Source organism: Pezoporus wallicus, unplaced genomic scaffold, assembly GCF_028554395.1.
Source record: "Pezoporus wallicus isolate ANWC-B61680 ecotype Strahan unplaced genomic scaffold, APGP_CSIRO_Pwel_v1 contig_6999, whole genome shotgun sequence".
In the NCBI taxonomy this organism is placed as follows: Eukaryota; Metazoa; Chordata; class Aves; order Psittaciformes; family Psittacidae; genus Pezoporus; species Pezoporus wallicus.
In genome coordinates, this window is record NW_026640180.1 from 4186762 (window position 1) to 4205893 (window position 19132).

Below are 19132 nucleotides of genomic sequence, written 5' to 3' on the forward strand. Positions count from 1 at the left end.
ACATTCCTTTAGGATGCCTTATATGGAAGATGTACTATAAACTACCTGCAAGGATTTAATGTCATACTGTCATATCTCTGTTTTGACACTGGATTAATTTGTATATTGCACCAAGTGTGAATTAATTTGTATATTGCACCAAGTGTGAATGTTCTGCAGAGGAAGAGGAGGGCTTAGGTAGACTTGCAGTAGACAAGCAGAAGTGCTCCATGGCATTTTTTACACCCAAGGCAATTACTGGCAAGAACACCTAAGAGAGCCCAGCGGGCTGCATAGTTAGTAGCTATTCATCTGCCTGGTGCCAGAGCAGTGTGCTTTCTCCCCACAAACAGTTGTGCATGAGCACTCACTCAGGGTAGAGATGTCCCTGCCCAGCACAGGAGAGGTATACTTGCTGCTGGTCATATTAATCAGTCTTCCCTCTTTTGTGACTAGCAAAATTTTGACATTGGTGCTCAGCCTGGGTAACAAGAATCAGTGGGAATTTGGTTTGAGGGGGAGAGTATATGTAGCTGTGCCTCCTGTACTGCTCAAGAGCAAGAAATGTCAGTGGTTCGTTTTCATCTATGTGATCCAAGCTAGGCATTTTCCCTATTTCCCACAGGTCTGTTACGCCCTGTGCTTTTACTGGTGCTCACTTGCTTATCTTAATAATATAAATCAGTGCATATCTGCTATACACAACTGGCCTGGAGAAGCATTTAATTTTATTTTCTCACTTCTTGCAGGATATATTTTGTTCTATTTATGTGATTTATGCCTTGCACAGTAATGAGCCCATCAAACTACAGATCATAAAACTGAGACTGGATACTGTATATCTTGGCAGTGTGGCAGGAGAAAATGTCCCCTGCCTACTAATACAGGTTCACAGATATCTACATTTTGAATTCTGTACTTTCAGTTCTGAATTTAGGGGACAAGGAGGGTATCTTCTTTACTAGACAGCTATTTGGACCGGTCATTAGTCCTGATATGATTTTCTCTGAATTCAAGCTTTTTTTTCATCTGTAAAAATCCATAGAAAAATGTATCTGTTAAGTGTATGCTGTATGTCAGAACTTATGAAAGCTTCCAGATAATCCATAAGCTCCTTTACATTATATTTCACTGCATTTCAAAAATTGCATTTAACAAGATTGCAAACAGGTTAATGATAATTAGCACTTATATTTGGGGGTCCCTAATAGAATGCACCCACAAATGCTGAGGGAGCTGGCAGACATCATTGCTAGGCCATTCTCGATCCTCTTTGAAAGGTCATGGCAGTCAGGAGAGGACTGGAAGAAACCAAGTATCAATCATCCCAGTCTTCAAAAAGGGCAAGAAGGAGGACCCTGGGAACTACAGGCCAGTAAGACTCATCTCCATCTCTGAAAAGGTGGTGGAACCATCCTGGAGGCCAGCTGTAGGCACACTGAAGGCAAGGTGGTGGTCAGAAGTAGTAAGTATGGATTCTCTAAAGGAAAATCATGCTTAACCCACCTCTTTGTCTTCTATGATGGGACAGCTGGCTGGATTAGTGAGGGGAAAGCAGTGGATGTTGTCTACCTGGGCTTCAGCAAGGCTTTTGACACTGTCTCCTGTGACATCATCATAGGCAAGCTTAGGGCTAAGGAAAGGCTGAAAGAGCTGGGCCTGTTCAGCCTAAAGAAGAGAAGGCTCAGAGGGGAAGTAGGAGATTGTGGAGTCTCTTTCCCTAGAGCTACTCAAGAGCTGTCTGGACACAATTCTGAGTAATGTGCTCTAGGTGAAACTGCTTGAGCGGGCAGGTTGGACTAGATGACCTCTGGTGGTCCCTTTCAGCCTCAACCATTCTGTGATGATGCACAATGTGTTGAAATTAATCAATCTTCATTTTATGCCTAATGTTTGTAGTCAGATGTCATCACTGACATACTATCGATGAGTTGTCCTAGCCAAAGACCAACATCCCAAGATGGAATTAAATGCAGAAATAGATAGTCTCCAATACAGACTTGAAGTTCTCTCCCTTTAGTCCATTTTCTATCACCTAGACAGAAAATGGCTCCCAGCCACTGAATCATGTACTTACTGGATGTGAGTGACAAAATCCATGTGAGTTACCTCTGGCTTGTGCTGGCTTCTGTTCAGGGTCAGCTCAAGTGGCTCTCTTCTGTGCTCAGAGGCAGCAGGGGTTCTCCTGAAGCTGTCACAAGTAAAAAATCAGTTACAGCCCTGAGAATGGGGAAAGAGAGGAGGAGGTGAGCCCTGTGACATGTCATGACCAATTCACAGGTGGAGCACAGCTAAGAGAGAATGCAAACTGATGCTCTAGAAGACTAGCTAGTTGTGTACAAAATATGCATTTACTTGCTTAGAGAGAAAACAGAGAATGTTGTCTTGAAAAAAATGAAACTTGGATTAACTTAAGGCTTCTCCTTTGCTGTTCAAGAGTATATAATGTCCCTCTCTTTTCTTCCAGGTGCGAAACACACTATATAAACCCCAAATCTATTGATTACTACTATTGCTGCCCAGCCTGACTGTCTTAATAGCTCTTATACCAATGGGAGGGTGATTCTAAGAAATTGCAGAAAGTGGTTCTCAGAGGCTTGTCTTTTCAAATCTGAAGTATCTACATCTGTTTCTCACCATTACTGGCAAGCTGTGGTGATTTTTTAAATGTTAACATGCACTTTACAGTAAAGCTTTTAAATGATGTGAGGGGGTTTGCGCATGTTGTAGCACTTAAAAATGCCCCTGCAAGACAGGGTTGTCGAAAAATGGACTTGCATTCTGGTGGATTTGTCTTCTTTGTAAAAGTCATCAATTAGAGCATCTCACAGCCGTCCTTGGGGAATGCAACCGACTTCCATTATGAATGGCTTAAGGAGTCATGCTGCTTTATAAAGTGATAGCTGCCATCTAATCATATTGTATGTCACACTAATAATTGTCTCAAATATGCCATTATTTGAAAACTTTAGCAAAATGTTTTAGTATCTATTACCTCACATTTAATATTCACTAATCAATGTTAGTTTTCAGTTTGTTACAGAGCTGTTGGCCAGTCATGCTAGGTGGGGCCCCGTTACAGAGCAGCTGCACAATTCCTCACTATTACAGGCAGAAATGGAAGATTTTGTCCCAAATCTCTGATCTCTACTACAAGAAAAGCTCAGTGTTATTTGTGCCTTTCCCTTCTACTGAGACTATACTAAAGCTACTGTAGCTTAGCAGTGTAACACAGAAGATACTCAAGCTGAGTGTAAAAGGAGCCTAGACCAGTTTCTGACTCCTGTACTGCACTAAGCTGTGCCCTCAGCTGTAAGGACTTCCGTCATCATTCCTTGAACATTTCAAATAATTCATCACTTCAGAGTACTGTTCCTTGATTTTTACATAATGCTTTTAGGCTGCTGCACATCACTCCAAGACCTTTAGTGTTTCTACCATTCTCTTCAGTAGTTTCCCTGTATATGCATGAGTATGCAACTATATTTACTATATAACACAGAGTTACCTTATAAAGATCAATTGATTAGGAATGGAAAAGTATTAAGTTCTGTGAGCACATCATATGAAATAAATACAATCATTGAAATAGCAGTTGGCTTCTTATATGTGAAAATAATTACTTAATAATTACCTTTGAGAAGACTTACCCTCCCTTTTCTTTCTTTTCTTCCTCAATGCAAGCTGATTCACAAGTCATTTTTGTGTGATGTGTTTTTCAGATATGGAGACAAGTGAAAAAATCCAGAAAAGTGGAGTTCTTCAGGTGTTCGGGAGTCTGTTGACGCCACAATCTTCCTGCACAGCAAAAGTAGCTAACGTCATAGCAGAAGTAGCCAGAAATGGTGAGGTTTTCTACAAGAACTTTTCTGCTGGAACATCTTCAGTTTTTCACCTCACTTGTCAGTATGTTTTACTTCATTTATGTTTTCATTTTGTAGATTAGACACCTTTCATATCCTTCCCTTTCACTCTTTTTGTTTTGTCAAATTTTATTTCTCTATTTTTGAATAAAATCTAAACAACATTTGGCTGATAATTTTTTTTTTAATCTTTTCAGGCTATTCAGTTTTCAAGACAGTAGAATTTATTGGGCAGAAGTAGCACACCACCAGCATATGAAATGCCTATAGAAAAACAGGATGTGCATCATTTGTGCATCCAGTAACATATAGTGCACATAGTTACAACACTAGTGAGTATACAGGTAGTTAAGGGGGTAGTAGATGTTTCTTCAGTCTGAGATTTGTGACAACAGTATTATTATTATTATGAGGCATTTGATACCACAACAAAACCTCCTACCTAAGGAGCATTATATGCCTAGAATAAGAGCCCAAGATCCCAAATGAGAATCTGGTATGTTTTGGTATATATTATATACATACAGTCATATAATGTAAAAGATAATCTAAAACTTTTTTTTTTTCTTTAGAAAGAATAATCTTAAAGCTCTTAAAACCCAATACCCTGTATACCTTGAGCTCAAAAAATGGCCTCATATCTGCAGGCAAGCATGACTGGCACACCCTATGATGAGAGCTGAGGAGGTTTGTGGTTGACTGTCCTCAGTCCTTGACTTGCTGCTGTCCCAGTGAAAGAGGCACGAATTGCATTTTGCACTTTCCCAGAGGCCAGCAGAGAACAGTAGGATGCCGCTTAACTGCTGTCCACATGCATGCCTGGCAGCCATACTTCTCTTCCTCTATAAAATCTCATGCTGATGCCTCTTCAGAGAAGGTGCTAAATTATTGCTGACTATTTCACATCCCTTCTCCATATTTTCTTTGGAATCACAATACTACAGCTTCTTACTGATAGCCCCTGTGTGACTTCCTCTACCCAATTCACTGATTTTCAGACAATGTTGTATATGGATATTCAGAAACTACATTAACAAGAAAAGAAGATATACGTGGTTAGTTTTTAAGGTTTAAAATTATTTAGGTAAATAACCAGTTAAAAATTTAAACACAGAAATTTGAACTTAGAAACGTTTCAGAATGAGATTCATGCAACCATACCATATGCTTTTATGTACTTAATAAATTCATGAGTATATTTAGAATGTTGCTGTGAACAGTGCATCCCCACAGTAAGTCCTTTTAGCTCCTATCTCAGAAAGGGGAAAGTTAAGAATAAAAACAATGTTCACAATAGATTAACTGATTACTATGCATTGTTTTCTGCAAGATTCTCTTACAGAGCATTTTAGCTGGTATCTTTCAAATCTGAACTAATACACAAAATCTCTGAATAGTATCCTTTTCCCTGCCTTCTTTTAAATTGCTGTCATAAGTGCATTCTTCAGAAGAGCTGGCGTTTTACCTGGTTCATCATACAAAATAGCTTTTGTCTTTTTCTTAGAGTTATTAGCAGGTGTAACTGGACCTCTGTCAGCCAAGGTTAAAGTGAAGGTGTTCAGAAGTTATTTAAGGTGCCCAGTGCTTTCAAGACTGAGATGAGCAAGGAACACCTCATTTGAGTTTTGCTGTTTTATTTGTCCCCTTACATAACAATACAAGTATTTAACGTTTATATTGCATCTCTTTTCAACAAGCTTCTGGGCACTTTTTGAAATTTTGTGTTATCAACATCCTACAGATGGGCTTTAAACCCAGGCAACTGAACTGATTTCCCTGTGGTCATACCATGCAGCACTGGCAGAGCTGGGAGTAGTGCCTTTGAATCTGGGCTTTACTGATAAAAGAGCATCTTTTTTCTTCCCTGCTTCTTGTTTTTCTTTCTCATTCTCCTCATCTGGTCCTAGACACACGTACACACACGCACTCTGGTCACATCAAATTCCTTTACATGCCTCAGTGGTGTTGTCATGTTTCATCTCCTTTTCACCTCTTTGTGCTCTTGCTCTGTTTCACCTCTCCAGCTCACATGATTCTTCCTCCTCACAACATGAGCTCATGTTAGTCTCTCCCATTTTAAATATCCAAATACACAAAACTCCTTTCGGTCCCTCTTGTCTCTCCAGCTACAACTATTTCCCTTTCAAATGTGAGCATATTGAAGGCTCAGATGCATTTGCTGTGTGGAGTTTCTCTCCCCACTGTGGACCTTTTAAAACCTTTTCCAAGGTCTTTAGTCTCCTCTTCTTTGCCAGGTATAGGAGTGAGAACATCATCTTCACAATCTGTAATAATACAACACAATTGCATTTCTCTTTTGAAATCTTGTCCTCCTTTGGTTTTTGTTACTGTGTCCTCAGTGGTTCTCCTCCTAACTTCTTACTTCACTGTTTCCTTCAAGGATCTGCTTCATTTTCCTGCCAGGTTAGTGAAAACCTTCTAAATGCCTCTGTACTTGATTTACCTTCTCTTTCTTCTATTACTTCTGTCTAGTCATCACCTGCAAATATAGTTGTAATTGCCACATTTTTGTTGGTATCTCTCAGATCTATCTTGCTATATATGGCATCATTTCTTTTACTTCATGCCCTTACATGACCTTGACAAATAAAAGTTTGCTCAGCATAAGGCTTAATTATTTTGTTGCTGAATGGAAGACTGAAAGCTTCTGCTCACTCTAGAGGGAGGGAGGGAGGGAGGGTGGAGAAAGGGGTTCTTACTCCTTTTTACCACATGACCAAGAACCTGAAAAAACAAAAGAACAGGCTGAGACCTCTCAGTCATTTAGGAGAGAACATTTCCTGTGACAGGCTAAGATGATGTAGGGACTAGGGTAAACTAGTGGGTGTAAAAGAGATGCAGGGAGAAGCTGAGGTACAGAGCAGTTTTTGCAGTCAATTAAGAGAGGAAGAGACTGAGGGGACAGAGAAGATAGAGAGAGGAACATAAAACATTCAGTAAATAAACATTGAGATGAATATGAAAGTGGGTCATAAAGAAAGAAATAGACGAAAAGTTACAAGGACATGGCAAGACCAAGTTTAAAGAACAGATGTATCTGATATTTGTTCTGTTCATTAATATGGATGCCGTCACCATTTATCACAATATAGCATCTGTCTACAGTTTTAAAATGTGCTATTTTCTGTTGAACCTGTGCAAGTGTATAGATATTGCTGATTCTACTTCATCTGCTTGTTTATGTATCAAAGTTCATCATCGTGTGAGGACTGCTTGCCTCTATGACAATTAATTCTTTAGCTAAAATAAAACTCCAAGGTTAACTACAAAAGAGAAAAGATTTTCTGTCTACAGAAACGTTAAAGAACATTGTAATAGGTGAACCAAAGGGAGCATTTAAGACGATGTATATGTACTTCAAGCATTATATGAAATTTTTGACTATTGGCATGAGGGTTTCTGTTGGTCCAGAATCAGAAAAACTGTGTCATATCTTTATGGGGTCATACACCCTGGTTCATTCTGTCTCATAACTGACTAAGTAACACAAAGGTAAATTGATTTTGGAAGATCCAACATTGTCTAGAATAAGGAAGAGATAATTTGCAATTCACAAATCAAAAATGTATTGACCTTTTGCCTATTACAGTGCTACCTCTCTGAAGGGTGCTCAGTAGTAAACTATTAACACTACGGGTGTTTCAGGTGGTTGCTTCTGTAATCTTCCCTTGTAAAATGTGCGTGACAGTGCCTGCCTAACTATAGCTTTGTCTGGAAACTAGTCCTTTATCTCCCTGACACCATGATAATTATCTGCCCATGACTATTGCACGGATGTGAAATAGTACTTTGGTTCTCTGTGGCTGGGGGACATAGCAGAAAGAAAGGACAGAAAGGCAGAAAGCTTCCCAGTGGATGGATTCTCTAGCTTTCCTCCCCTGGAGGGCATCAGTTAGAATGTGGAAAGGTACAGGCCTTTGGGCTCACTTAATGTCTCTTGTGTTTCTCATTCTTTCTTTTACTTTTCCATTCCTTACCTTCCAAATAAAAAGCCTGTTACTTAGTTTTAATGCCTTTTTTTTTTAGAGCAAAAGCTTTTAAAAAGTTCTAATTAAGGGAATAGAGGGTAAAAAAATGCTGCTCATTTTGGAGTATGATTACTAGTTTTAAGTAATCTTGTGTTATTTAGTAATTTTATGTTGAACTTGCTGGGATGAAGAAAAAGGTTGTGAATTTGTTGTTCTTTTCAGCAGTTCTTTATGATGCTAAAAATATGCTCGATCTGAGCTATGTTAAATTAGTTTCCGTGAAGGTCAATTAAATACTCTTAATTCCTTCTAAATTAACAACTAATGGAAAGAACATAAGCCCAAATCCTGACTTGGGCTTATTCTTTTGAAACCCACAGAAGAACTTACAGCGTTTGTCTATGCATATGTTTATTCTAACAAAAGTCCCATTTGCAATGCCAGTGTAACTAGAACGGATGAAACTGACAATAGCCAGCTTGCTTTAACAGGCTTTGCACTATTTGCAGAATTTATGCGAAACCCATGTGTGGATGCCGGGTTGATCCCTCCTTTGGTGCAGCTGTTAAACTGCAAAGACCAGGAAGTATTGCTTCAAACAGGACGTGCCCTGGGCAATATATGCTACGATAGCCGTGAGTGTTGAAATATGCCATATCTTGTAGCTGCTCTTGTAGGAGGGGGGGAATGTTTTAGTGTTTTGTACGTTATGTACCAGAGGGGTAGTTTTTGCCTTTTCTTGGTTTTTATTTACCATGTGACTTTCTGAGTGTATGGCACAATTGGATGTCACATTTGCATTGTGCTTTTGTGACATAGAGGCTAAAAAAACCTGTTTGGATATGGTGATACAACTGAATGTAAAAACAGAAAAGAGTTGTGATCCTGGGTTTGTTTTTAATTGAACATAATGAATGAGGTTTTCAGAAAGCAGGTGCTACATACACAGAGGCCTGAATACTTAATTCTTCCTCAAAGAGAATATCTCAGAAGGGAACAGAGTCAGAAGCAAATATTCATATTCCACCAGTCTCAAAGCTGTGCAGAGCTACACATATGGCCGAAATGATGCCTGAGCTGTGTTGCTGATTCTCAAATGCTTGTGTGGACAGTCAACTGCTCCAATATTACATATTGGTATTTTTGGTTGCCAGGGGTTATGGGGCAGGGAGGAGGTTGGTAAGGTTTTTTTTTAGCTTTTTGTGGGCACAGTAATGTACTGCCAACCGAGTTTTGAAATGCGATTGTGACTCCATGCGCTGATTACGTGCATGGATTTGTCATTTGCAAAACCAAAGCCATGGCTGCAGTGATTTGAAAATGCAGCCTCATTATCCATTATTTTTATAAAAGCCAGGGCACAATAAATATGGTACAAAAGCAGAGACACCAGGAACATCTTTCTGTGTACATGAAGGAATTAGAAGCCTATGGGTGTCTGCAGATGGGAAGTGTAAAAGCATTTTGTTAAATTCAGATTTAGTACCTTATTTCATATGGCAAGAATTTTTCTTTGTACTATGTGTTGCATTTACTGAAGTTGTGGTGTTAAGAAAACTGTTGAAAAAAATGGATTATTGGTAGCCTTTCTCTTTACTACTTTTTTAATCCAAATTTGTAAATTTACATTTTATATTGTTTTAAATCACCTTGCCTTTGACCTCAGGGAAGTTAATCAGATTTTCCATGCTGGCATTTCTATTTACAGACAACTACTGCTTGAGGATGTTAATGTATAATTCTTTCATTTAGGATTTTCTTTAAGGTGACTAATCAACTGAACAGCTGCTTCCCCATGGAAACTTCAAGTAGAAGCTGTTGAGCTTTATATAACATAATTTATTTACTGTATTTTATTTCAGGATCATACATGATATAAAGGTTTTTATTTCATATAAGCAAAATGTACATAACTATTCGTGTCATTGTTGTTCAACCCACATTTTTTCATGGAATAAAATAAGGAAACACAAAAAGTATTTTTGTAGTATCAGGCATTAGAGACTGCTGCAGGCTGTTATAGTTCAGGATTCATCCAGTACAGAAGATCTGTATTACATGCCCAGGATTGCCCTTCTGTGGAGCAAAGCTGGCACTGATCAAATCTACAGTAGGCAGTGGAGTGTTCTATATGCTATGTGTTGCTGTGCTCCTGTGGGAGGACAGTCACTAGCTTCCCTGTGTATTTGAATAAGATTAATGTAAAGTGTAATAAAATGTCACAAAAATCAAGATTAGCATCTTGGATTTGAGTAGAAGAGGCTATTTACAGTGTTTTATCACATCCACCCTATCTGACTTTATATTATCTTAATGTGCAATGATTATGTAGTTACATACCCTATCCTAAATTCTTATTTAGGACAAATACTTACAAAATGCTTATCACTATGAAATTTAATACATTTTCATTTATGACTATTATTTTTTCCTAACAAAAAGCTTTCAAGTAAAACAAAGGTATGGAGGCCAATAGTTCTAGTAAAAAATGTTGTGTATTCACAGTCTTTTTCTTTTCAATTGAGATAAAAGCATACCTCTTCTGACAATTGGGACTCATATAGGAACTTGAAATACATCAGTAACTATGTTTTACCATATATATGAGTGTTTTTTCACTCCTACTGCCCATGTAAATATAACATGCTGTAAAGAAAAAGGTCTTTAAGTTCTAAATTGATGTTAAGCTGAAACTCTGAAATCAAGACCATACTGAATGGCTCATAGCAACATTTCTATTTATTGAAAGCCCCAATTATCCTGTATTTCATCCCAGCAAGCGTGCATCACCTCGTTTAGAGAGAGTGTGTGTGAAAAGCTGTTAATCAGGTCTCTATATTTGAGAGAAGTCTGCATGGTTCAGGATGAAAGCTGTGGGACAAATGGCTTTTCCTCCAGGGAAAGCCCCTTAAAAGTGCTATGGCAGAGGAAAAGGATGGTCTGAATTTTTTTCTTCATGAAAATGGCAGTGGTTTCTTGGTATTCACAGATTCCAGAGCTGCTGCATGAAGGCAACACTTGCCACATAAGTTCAGGAGGGCATACTCCTGGAACACAGCTGCCATGGAAAGATAATTCATGGCTAAGTCATAGTGCTGGAAGAGGATTAGTACCTTCCATGAGGTAAAAGGGCAATTACACACTTGCTGGCCAGAGACCTTACTGAACAGACTTATCTCCTCACAGAAAACAGGAAATGAAAACCTCCTGAGTTACTGATAGATTTTCAGTTCTCTATTGAGTTTGAGGTACATATGCACAGTCTTATTGTCTGGGTCCTCATCAGTGTTGGCCCCCTGAAATAATACTGGATTGCCTGTTTGAGCATAGAAGAAAATAGAGAGAATTAAATGCATTTCCTAAACAGCTGAAGAGTTAAAAATAGGTCAAATTTGTCCCAAGCAGCCTTGAGAGCATCCTTTTTGAAGCATTTACGTTATGAAGAGATCTGCTTTAGGAGTCTCTGAGCATCAAGAATACAGGCAAATACAATTGCAAAGCAGAGTATAAGGAACCTTTGTTAGTACTGATGGGGCTTTTAGTTCCCCCATCCTTCCTCTTGTATGCAAAGATGAAAGAAACAATTGAGGCAGCCAAAAAGATTTTAAGTCAGAAGCAATGAATTTAACTAACCAACAGCATGCAGACTGCTCAGTGCTGCCGTACAACTTGAGAACAGATACATTACTGCATGTTCCTGTACAGCCTCTAATTGTTCTACACACTTTAGTAAATGCCACATACACCTCAGCCCCCAAATCTTCGTCAAAGCAGAAAGTGCAAAGCAAGGAAATGGAGACGTGATCTCTCCTGCTCTTCCTCCTGCATTCTCCCCCACTATATCTACAGTGTCGTGGTTTAAACCCAGTCAGGTAACTTGTTCACTCACTCCCAGTGAGTGGTGCCGAGCTGACAACAATCGAGGTCCGTGTCCGTCTCCCCCGCCCCCCGCACCGGGGCTCTCACCTTCCCCGCTCCCGGAGGAACGGGGAGGAGGATCGAGAGAGTGCAACTCCTACGGGTTGAGACAAGAACAGTCCAGCAACAAATCACCACCGCTACTATCAGCTAAAACAATGATAAGGGAAAATAACAAGGGAAGAGAATACGATACCACCTGCCAAGAAAGCGAGTTCCCCCGGAAGCCCCGTGTCCTTCCGGGTAACTCCCAGTTACCCCTCACCCCGGGCATGACGTGCTGTGGTATGGAATACCTCCCCGGCTAGCCCGGGTCAGGCGCCCCGTCTCTGCTTCCTCACAGCTTCCCCTCCTCCCTGGCAGAGCATGAGCCTCACAGAGTCCTTGGTCAGGGTAAACATCACTTAGCAACAACCGAAAACATCGGCTTCACCAACACTGATCTCAAACTAGAAGTCAAAACACAGCACTGCACCAGTTAACACAAAGGAAAAACATGACTGCTACTGCTGAACCCAGGACATTATCCACCCCTTATTCCATACCATTCACGTCGTGCTCAGATCCCACATTTTCAATACACCATCGCTCTCCCACATATATACATCCATATACATACAGACCAAGAGGAAAAAAATCATTTTCTTAGTGCATGGACCAATCCCTATAATGCTGCCGAGTCCATTCGGTCCATGATGTTCCAAGTTCATTCTCTGTTGGGATGATGGCTGGAGGGAAGTCAGGGCCAGTCGCTGGTGACCTGGAGACATCTAGTTGATGGGCTATAAAAGCATTACACAGCAGGCAACAGCATACAATTGAGTTCACTGGCTGTTTTCCCCTAAAATCAAATCCCCTTGAGGTATACATCGGACTTCCCCATCTTCCCACATTACCCACCAAGTATATCCAGGTCCCTGAGCAAAAGCAATCCCACGAGTGGGTTTGCCTTTACCTGAAGCAGGAATAACCCAGACTGTCTTCCCCAGCAAATTCTTCATATGCACCACGGGAACTTTGTCCCCCTCTACAATATGTAAAAGTTCTGACTGGGCTGGGCCAGCCCTGTTGGCAGATCCTCTGGTGTTGACCAACCAGGTGGCCTTTGGTAAGTGTGTATCCCAATGCTTGAAAGTTCCCCCACCCATTGCTCTCAGTGTAGTTTTTAACAGCCCATTGTACCGTTCGATTTTCCCAGAGGCTGGTGCATGGTAGGGGATGTGATATACCCACTCAATGCCATGCTCTTTGGCCCAAATATCTATAAGGTTATTCCGGAAATGAGTCCCATTGTCTGACTCAATTCTCTCTGGGGTGCCATGTCGCCACAAAATCTGTTTCTCAAGGCCCAGGATGGTGTTCCGGGCAGTGGCATGGGGCACAGCGTGTGTTTCCAGCCACCCGGTGGTTGCTTCCACCATGGTAAGCACATGGCGCTTGCCTTGGCGGGTTGGTGGCAGTGTGATATAGTCAATCTGCCAGGCCTCCCCATATTTATACTTCAACCATCGTCCTCCATACCAAAGAGGCTTTAACTGCTTGGCTTGTTTAATTGCAGCACATGTTTCACACTCATGAATAACCTGGGCAATAGTGTCCATTGTTAAGTCCACCCCTCGGTCATGGGCCCATCTATATGTTGCATCTCTGCCCTGATGGCCTGAAGTGTCATGGGCCCACCGGGCCAAAAATAATTCACCTTTATGTTGCCAATCTAAGTCCATCTGAGCCACTTCAATCTTAGCCGCTTTATCCACTTGTTGGTTGTTCTGGTGTTCCTCAGTGGCCCGACTCTTGGGTACATGGGCATCTACATGACGTACCTTCACCACCAGATTCTGCACCCTGGCAGCAATATCTTTCCACAGTGCAGCAGCCCAGATGGGTTTACCTCTGCGTTGCCAGTTGCTCTGCTTCCATTGCTTCAACCACCCCCACAGGGCATTTGCCACCATCCATGAGTCAGTATAGAGATAAAGTACTGGCCACTTTTCTCGTTCAGCAATGTCCAGGGCCAGCTGGATGGCTTTCACCTCGGCAAATTGACTCGATTCACCCTCTCCTTCAGCAGTTTCTGCAACTTGTCGTCCAGGACTCCATACAGCTGCCTTCCATCTCCGATGCTTTCCCACAATACGGCAAGAGCCATCAGTAAACAAGGCATACTGCTTTTCACTTTCTGACAGTTTATTATATGGTGGGGCCTCTTCAGCGCGCATAACCTCCTCCTCTGGTGACATTCCGAAATCTTTGCCCTCTGGCCAGTCCATGATGACTTCTAGAATGCCTGGACGACTGGGATTTCCTATTCGAGTTCGTTGTGTAATTAGTGCGGCCCATTTACTCCATGTAGCATCAGTTGCATGATGTGTAGAGGAGACCCTGCCTTTGAACATCCAGCCCAGCACGGGCAGCCGGGGTGCCAGGAGGAGCTGTGCTTCAGTGCCAATCACTTCCGAAGCAGCTCGAACCCCTTCATACGCTGCCAGTATCTCTTTCTCAGTTGGGGTATAGCTGGCCTCAGATCCTTTATATCCCCGACTCCAAAAGCCGAGGGGTCGACCTCGAGTCTCCCCTGGAGCTTTCTGCCAGAGGCTCCAGGTAGGACCGTTCTCCCCAGCTGCAGTGTACAGCACATTTTTTACATCTGGCCCGGTCCGGACTGGTCCAAGGGCTACTGCGTGAACTATCTCGCGTTTAATTTGCTCAAAGGCTTGTTGCTGCTCAGGGCCCCATTTAAAATCATTCTTCTTCTGGGTCACGTGATAGAGAGGGCTTACAATTGAACTGTAATTTGGGATGTGCATTCTCCAGAACCCCACTGCACCCAAGAAAGCTTGCGTTTCTTTCTTATTAGTTGGTGGAGACATTGCTGTTATCTTGTTGATCACATCTGTGGGGATCTGTCTACGTCCATCTTGCCATTTTATTCCCAAAAATTGAATCTCCTGTGCAGGTCCCTTGACCTTACTCCGTTTTATGGCAAAACCGGCTTTCAGCAGGATTTGGATTATTTTCCTCCCTTTCTCAAAGACTTCTTCCGCTGTATCGCCCCACACAATAATGTCATCAATGTATTGCAGGTGTTCTGGAGCTTGCCCCTGTTCCAGTGCAGTCTGGATCAGTCAATGGCAAATGGTAGGGCTGTGTTTCCACCCCTGGGGCAGTCGGTTCCAAGTGAACTGGACACCCCTCCAAGTAAAAGCAAACTGTGGCCTGCACTCTGCTGCCAAAGGAATGGAGAAAAATGCATTGGCAATATCAATCGTGGCATACCACTTGGCTGCCTTTGACTCTAGTTCATACTGAAGTTCTAGCATGTCCGGTACGGCAGCACTCAATGGTGGTGTGACTTCATTCAGGCCACGATAGTCTACTGTTAGTCTCCATTCTCAAGCTAGAAATCAAAACACAGCACTGCACCAGTTAACACAAAGGAAAAACATGACTGCTACTGCTGAACCCAGGACATACAGCCTGTACCAAATACAGCTGCTTGTACTTCCGTATCCCCAGACAACGGATTCCTCAGCCTCACTCAGGACAGAATTTTGTCTGAACTGTGTTACTAGATGCAAAGCTCCTAGCCCACTCATTCCTTTTAACCACCAGTTATGTTCTTAGAATCAAAGCTAAATTCTTAGGCATTGTCCAGTCAGAGCATAAGAACGATCCTTCTGGCTGCTCCACCACTCATTATCCAGGAATCAAACTATAGCTACTCTTCTACTTTCTTTCCAATCATGTTGCCTCCTCTCCCCCTGACCCCCTCCCTGCCATCCTCCTGAGTGCTGTTTCTTTAGTGAGTTTGTTCATTTACAGATGTTACAGACTAATAGGACATACCTCCAAAACTGTTCTAAGTTTCCCCTGCATCTTGGTTCCACATACAAATTTCTATTGTTCAGGAAAGGTTATGTTTAACATAACATGGCTCTTGCTACAAAAAACAATGTCTTAAACCAGACCAGATTGGTTAATTCTGCTGTAGATAAAGCCTTAAAATTATTTGCTACTATCAGCTCAGGTAGTTGGGATATTAAGTTAAAGAACAACATTATACAAATTGCAGCTTGCAATCACTTCATGAGCAACCTGATGGTTAGTACATGCCTCAGCTCTCTGCTGGCTTCTTTCCCAGTAGACTGGGAAGACGGTGGTGACTTGAATCGTGGCAGATTGGGTGCTAGGGGGACAGGAAAACTCAGACCACAGTTTTCAAATCAGGCCTGCCTTCTTGCAAGACCAACATGAGAATGAAGGAGAAAGACAAAACCTGTCTGTAGCTAGGTCTCTGTCCTGCTCTGACACCTCACACACTAATGTGGTTTGTAGAGATGAAAGATCGGGCCAACCAGATAAATTTCAGTCGAAAAAAATTAATGGAAGATGATGCTGTATTAAAATAGTAGTATTTTCGTAACAGATAATAGTGTCACAATATTTTTTATCATTAAGTTTGTGGTGTGCATCCTATCTTAATCTCAGTGATCTTTCCACAGGTAGTTTTTTACGTACTTCAGTTTTGAACTTACAACTATTTTCCTGTAGTTTTACATAGCATCGGGCACACTGCAGAAGCTGCCATAATTATGCTATAAAAGTGATACTTGTAAGAGGAAGCAAAAGGCTAGGACATTTAGATCCTGATTCAGTAGCCATTCAGATTAGAGGGAGTAATAATCCTCCTTGACTTCAGCTGAGATTAGGTTACACTCTTACCTCTTAGATAATAATTCCTTCTTGTTGTTCAGAGCATCCACATATTCTGAAAGCCATCAAATGAAAATAAGGTCTCCATATATGTTGTGAGAGAAATGAAAAATTTCCCATTCTGCCCCTCCATAATACTCATATTAATGGTAGTTCTTAGAGACCTCCTTGGGAATCTCAAAGCTATTGCTTTTTGTACCCATCCACAACCTTGTTTCTTCATGAAACCACCAAACCAGCTACATGTTCTTGCCAATTATACTTGATGAAATAAACAGCTATAGAATTGGGAAGAAACTGAAACTGCCAACTCATTCTGTAAAAGCTCTCCTCTGACAGATGCTTATCTTCCTTTTTCTGCAGGAAATTCACTGGATCCTTTTCCGATTTCCCAAACTGTACATTTCTTTCTTATCTACCCAGTCTTACTTGTATTGATGGTAAGACCTCCTTGCTGAATTTCAGCAATATGGCCTTTCATATAGACCCAGATCTTTCTTGATCCCAGCCTTAACACCATACCATGAACATTGTAGCACTTCTGTATATTCAGCTGCCCATCCTATAACGATGTACGGATCTCTTACAGAGGTCTGCTAAGAAAGGCTAAGTACAAGGATAAGAAACAACTCAATTGTACAGTTATATACATCTCCTCTGAGGAGATGAGATGAATTTCAGAATTTAAACCAGAAAACCAGATGCTTAAGAATTAAACATACTGGAAAGAAATCAAATTCAGTTTTCTTAAGAAAAAATAATGTCATAACCTTTATCAGTACTGTATAGAAAACCTTCAGAATCCTAGAACACAACTGGTGTTGATAATGGCATGCTATTGACTAATCATTGTTACGTAGGTCACCCTGACTCAAGCAGCATCTTACTACAGTCTTTCACTTTTCTTGGTACTAGATGCTACCAAACGCAAATGCCACCTACTAATCTGTTTCCCAAGCAATATAATGAAATTGAGACGAGAGGCTTTAACTTGTTGCTTTAATGCTGCTTAGAACAGCTTGCAGACAATTAAAAGTCTAGTTTTTAATTGTATAGTAATAATGTTTCACCCTTAGATCTTTCCTTTCCAAGGCATGTCAGAGTCTTAGAAAACTACAGCATTTTTAAGTTAGAAGACCCTGATAATGCAGTAATTTTTCCAAGCCTCTGCAGCAGAAGTATTGCATCAGCTAGAAACTGAGCATACCATATGCATGCTAGCACATACTTTCACAGTAATATTTAGTACTTATCAGCAATTAATCATGAATGTTCTTAGGAAGCTGTTCAACAATATTCTTCTAATTTACTGATTTAATAGCTGGCCTAACTGGAATCAAAATGATGAGGAAATCTTCCTAGAGCATCAAAAAGAGCCATTTGAGAGGTGATACGAAAAACATGAATTCTCAGTCTCAGGCTATGACTCTTTTAAAAAGTTTCATTCCATATATTAACTCTACTAACACAAGTTGCAAAACTCTCTTGACTTAAGCCAAAACTTTAAAAAAGCCCACATGGGGGTGAAAAAAATAATTTAAACCAAAACAAAACCAAATTACTTATTTTGTGCAGTTCAAAGATTTTTCCTCTTCCTTGTTTTTCCAGGAAGATTATTTGAATATTCGGAATAAATAGATCAGAATTCTGTACAAAGACAATAAAATCTAAGAAACAAAGCAAATTTTTTTCTGATGCCTCACACTTTCTGCCCCTCCAGCTTTTCATTCACAGTCTGTAAAATTTGTGTATTGCTCATATTCCAACAGGCTCAGAGACAGCTTAATTTACAGTCAAAATAGAAGCCACAGGAAACAAGGAAATCAGGAAAGAAAAAAGAAAAAGGATAAGAAATGGAAGGTGTTTTCTTAAAGAAAGTCATGAGCAGACTTGGAAAGAAATCCTGCATTATTTACTAGATCTTGCTGCCACCCTAACAGCAAGTTAAGGCTCAAACTTTTATTTAGGACTGATCTATTTCTTCATCCTTCAAAGCTAAATAAAATAGAATAGGCAAAAATTTGGAATTCCCTGTTTATTTATGAAGACTTGGGGGAAAAAAAATCCTTATCAGGAAGAAAAGCTGTTAGAATTTCAGTAGCAATAATGAACAACACAAGATTTGTAACTCAGTCTTATCCTTTCAGTTCAAGCTCCCTTTTCATGTCTTTTTTTCACTTTGCCTTTTAAGATACTTGACAGCCCTTATATTTTATAGATAACTGCACAGTCACATGGTTTTGCTTTTAAGACCCACAGAAAACAGCTTGTTGACATGGCCAGCGTGTCTAGCTTAGTCCACTTTATTTAGAAAAATAGACATGATGTTAATAGAAATATCAATTGTCATGAAATCAACAATGGTGGAAAACAACTGGATTACCATGGAAAACTGAAGAAGGAGTCTGCTAGGGTCTTGCTAAGCATTGCTTATGTATAACTGGGAAGTAAGCATTTATTAACATTTTTTTATAAGCTCACAGCCATTATTCTTCTTTAAAATTTGTGGATTTGTGGCTTTAATGCATTCTAATTATATAATGATAGCTTCTTAAGTAATAACCTGGAATATAGTCTTGTACTCTCAGATCCACTTCTGCAGATTTTTGCAACGCTGCACCATGCATATCTTGCACAGGCCAAGCCTTTAGTTGTTTACATGATAGATAT

The 19132-nt window shown here is 40.5% G+C and overlaps 1 protein-coding gene across 5 annotated transcripts in view; it reads left to right on the plus strand.

Annotated features, from left to right (window-relative positions):
• Positions 1-19132, plus strand: part of RAP1GDS1 (Rap1 GTPase-GDP dissociation stimulator 1) — a 101856-nt gene that overhangs the window by 47779 nt on the left and 34945 nt on the right. For 4 of the 5 annotated variants that reach the window (XM_057417925.1, XM_057417926.1, XM_057417929.1 and 1 more), the window contains exons 3-4: positions 3702-3824; positions 8341-8466. In XM_057417925.1, coding sequence (XP_057273908.1) covers positions 3702-3824; positions 8341-8466 — 249 coding nt within the window. Of the gene's footprint in view, positions 1-3701; positions 3886-8340; positions 8467-19132 lie in introns of those variants that run through there. The other variant, XM_057417930.1, reaches the window with a different exon arrangement.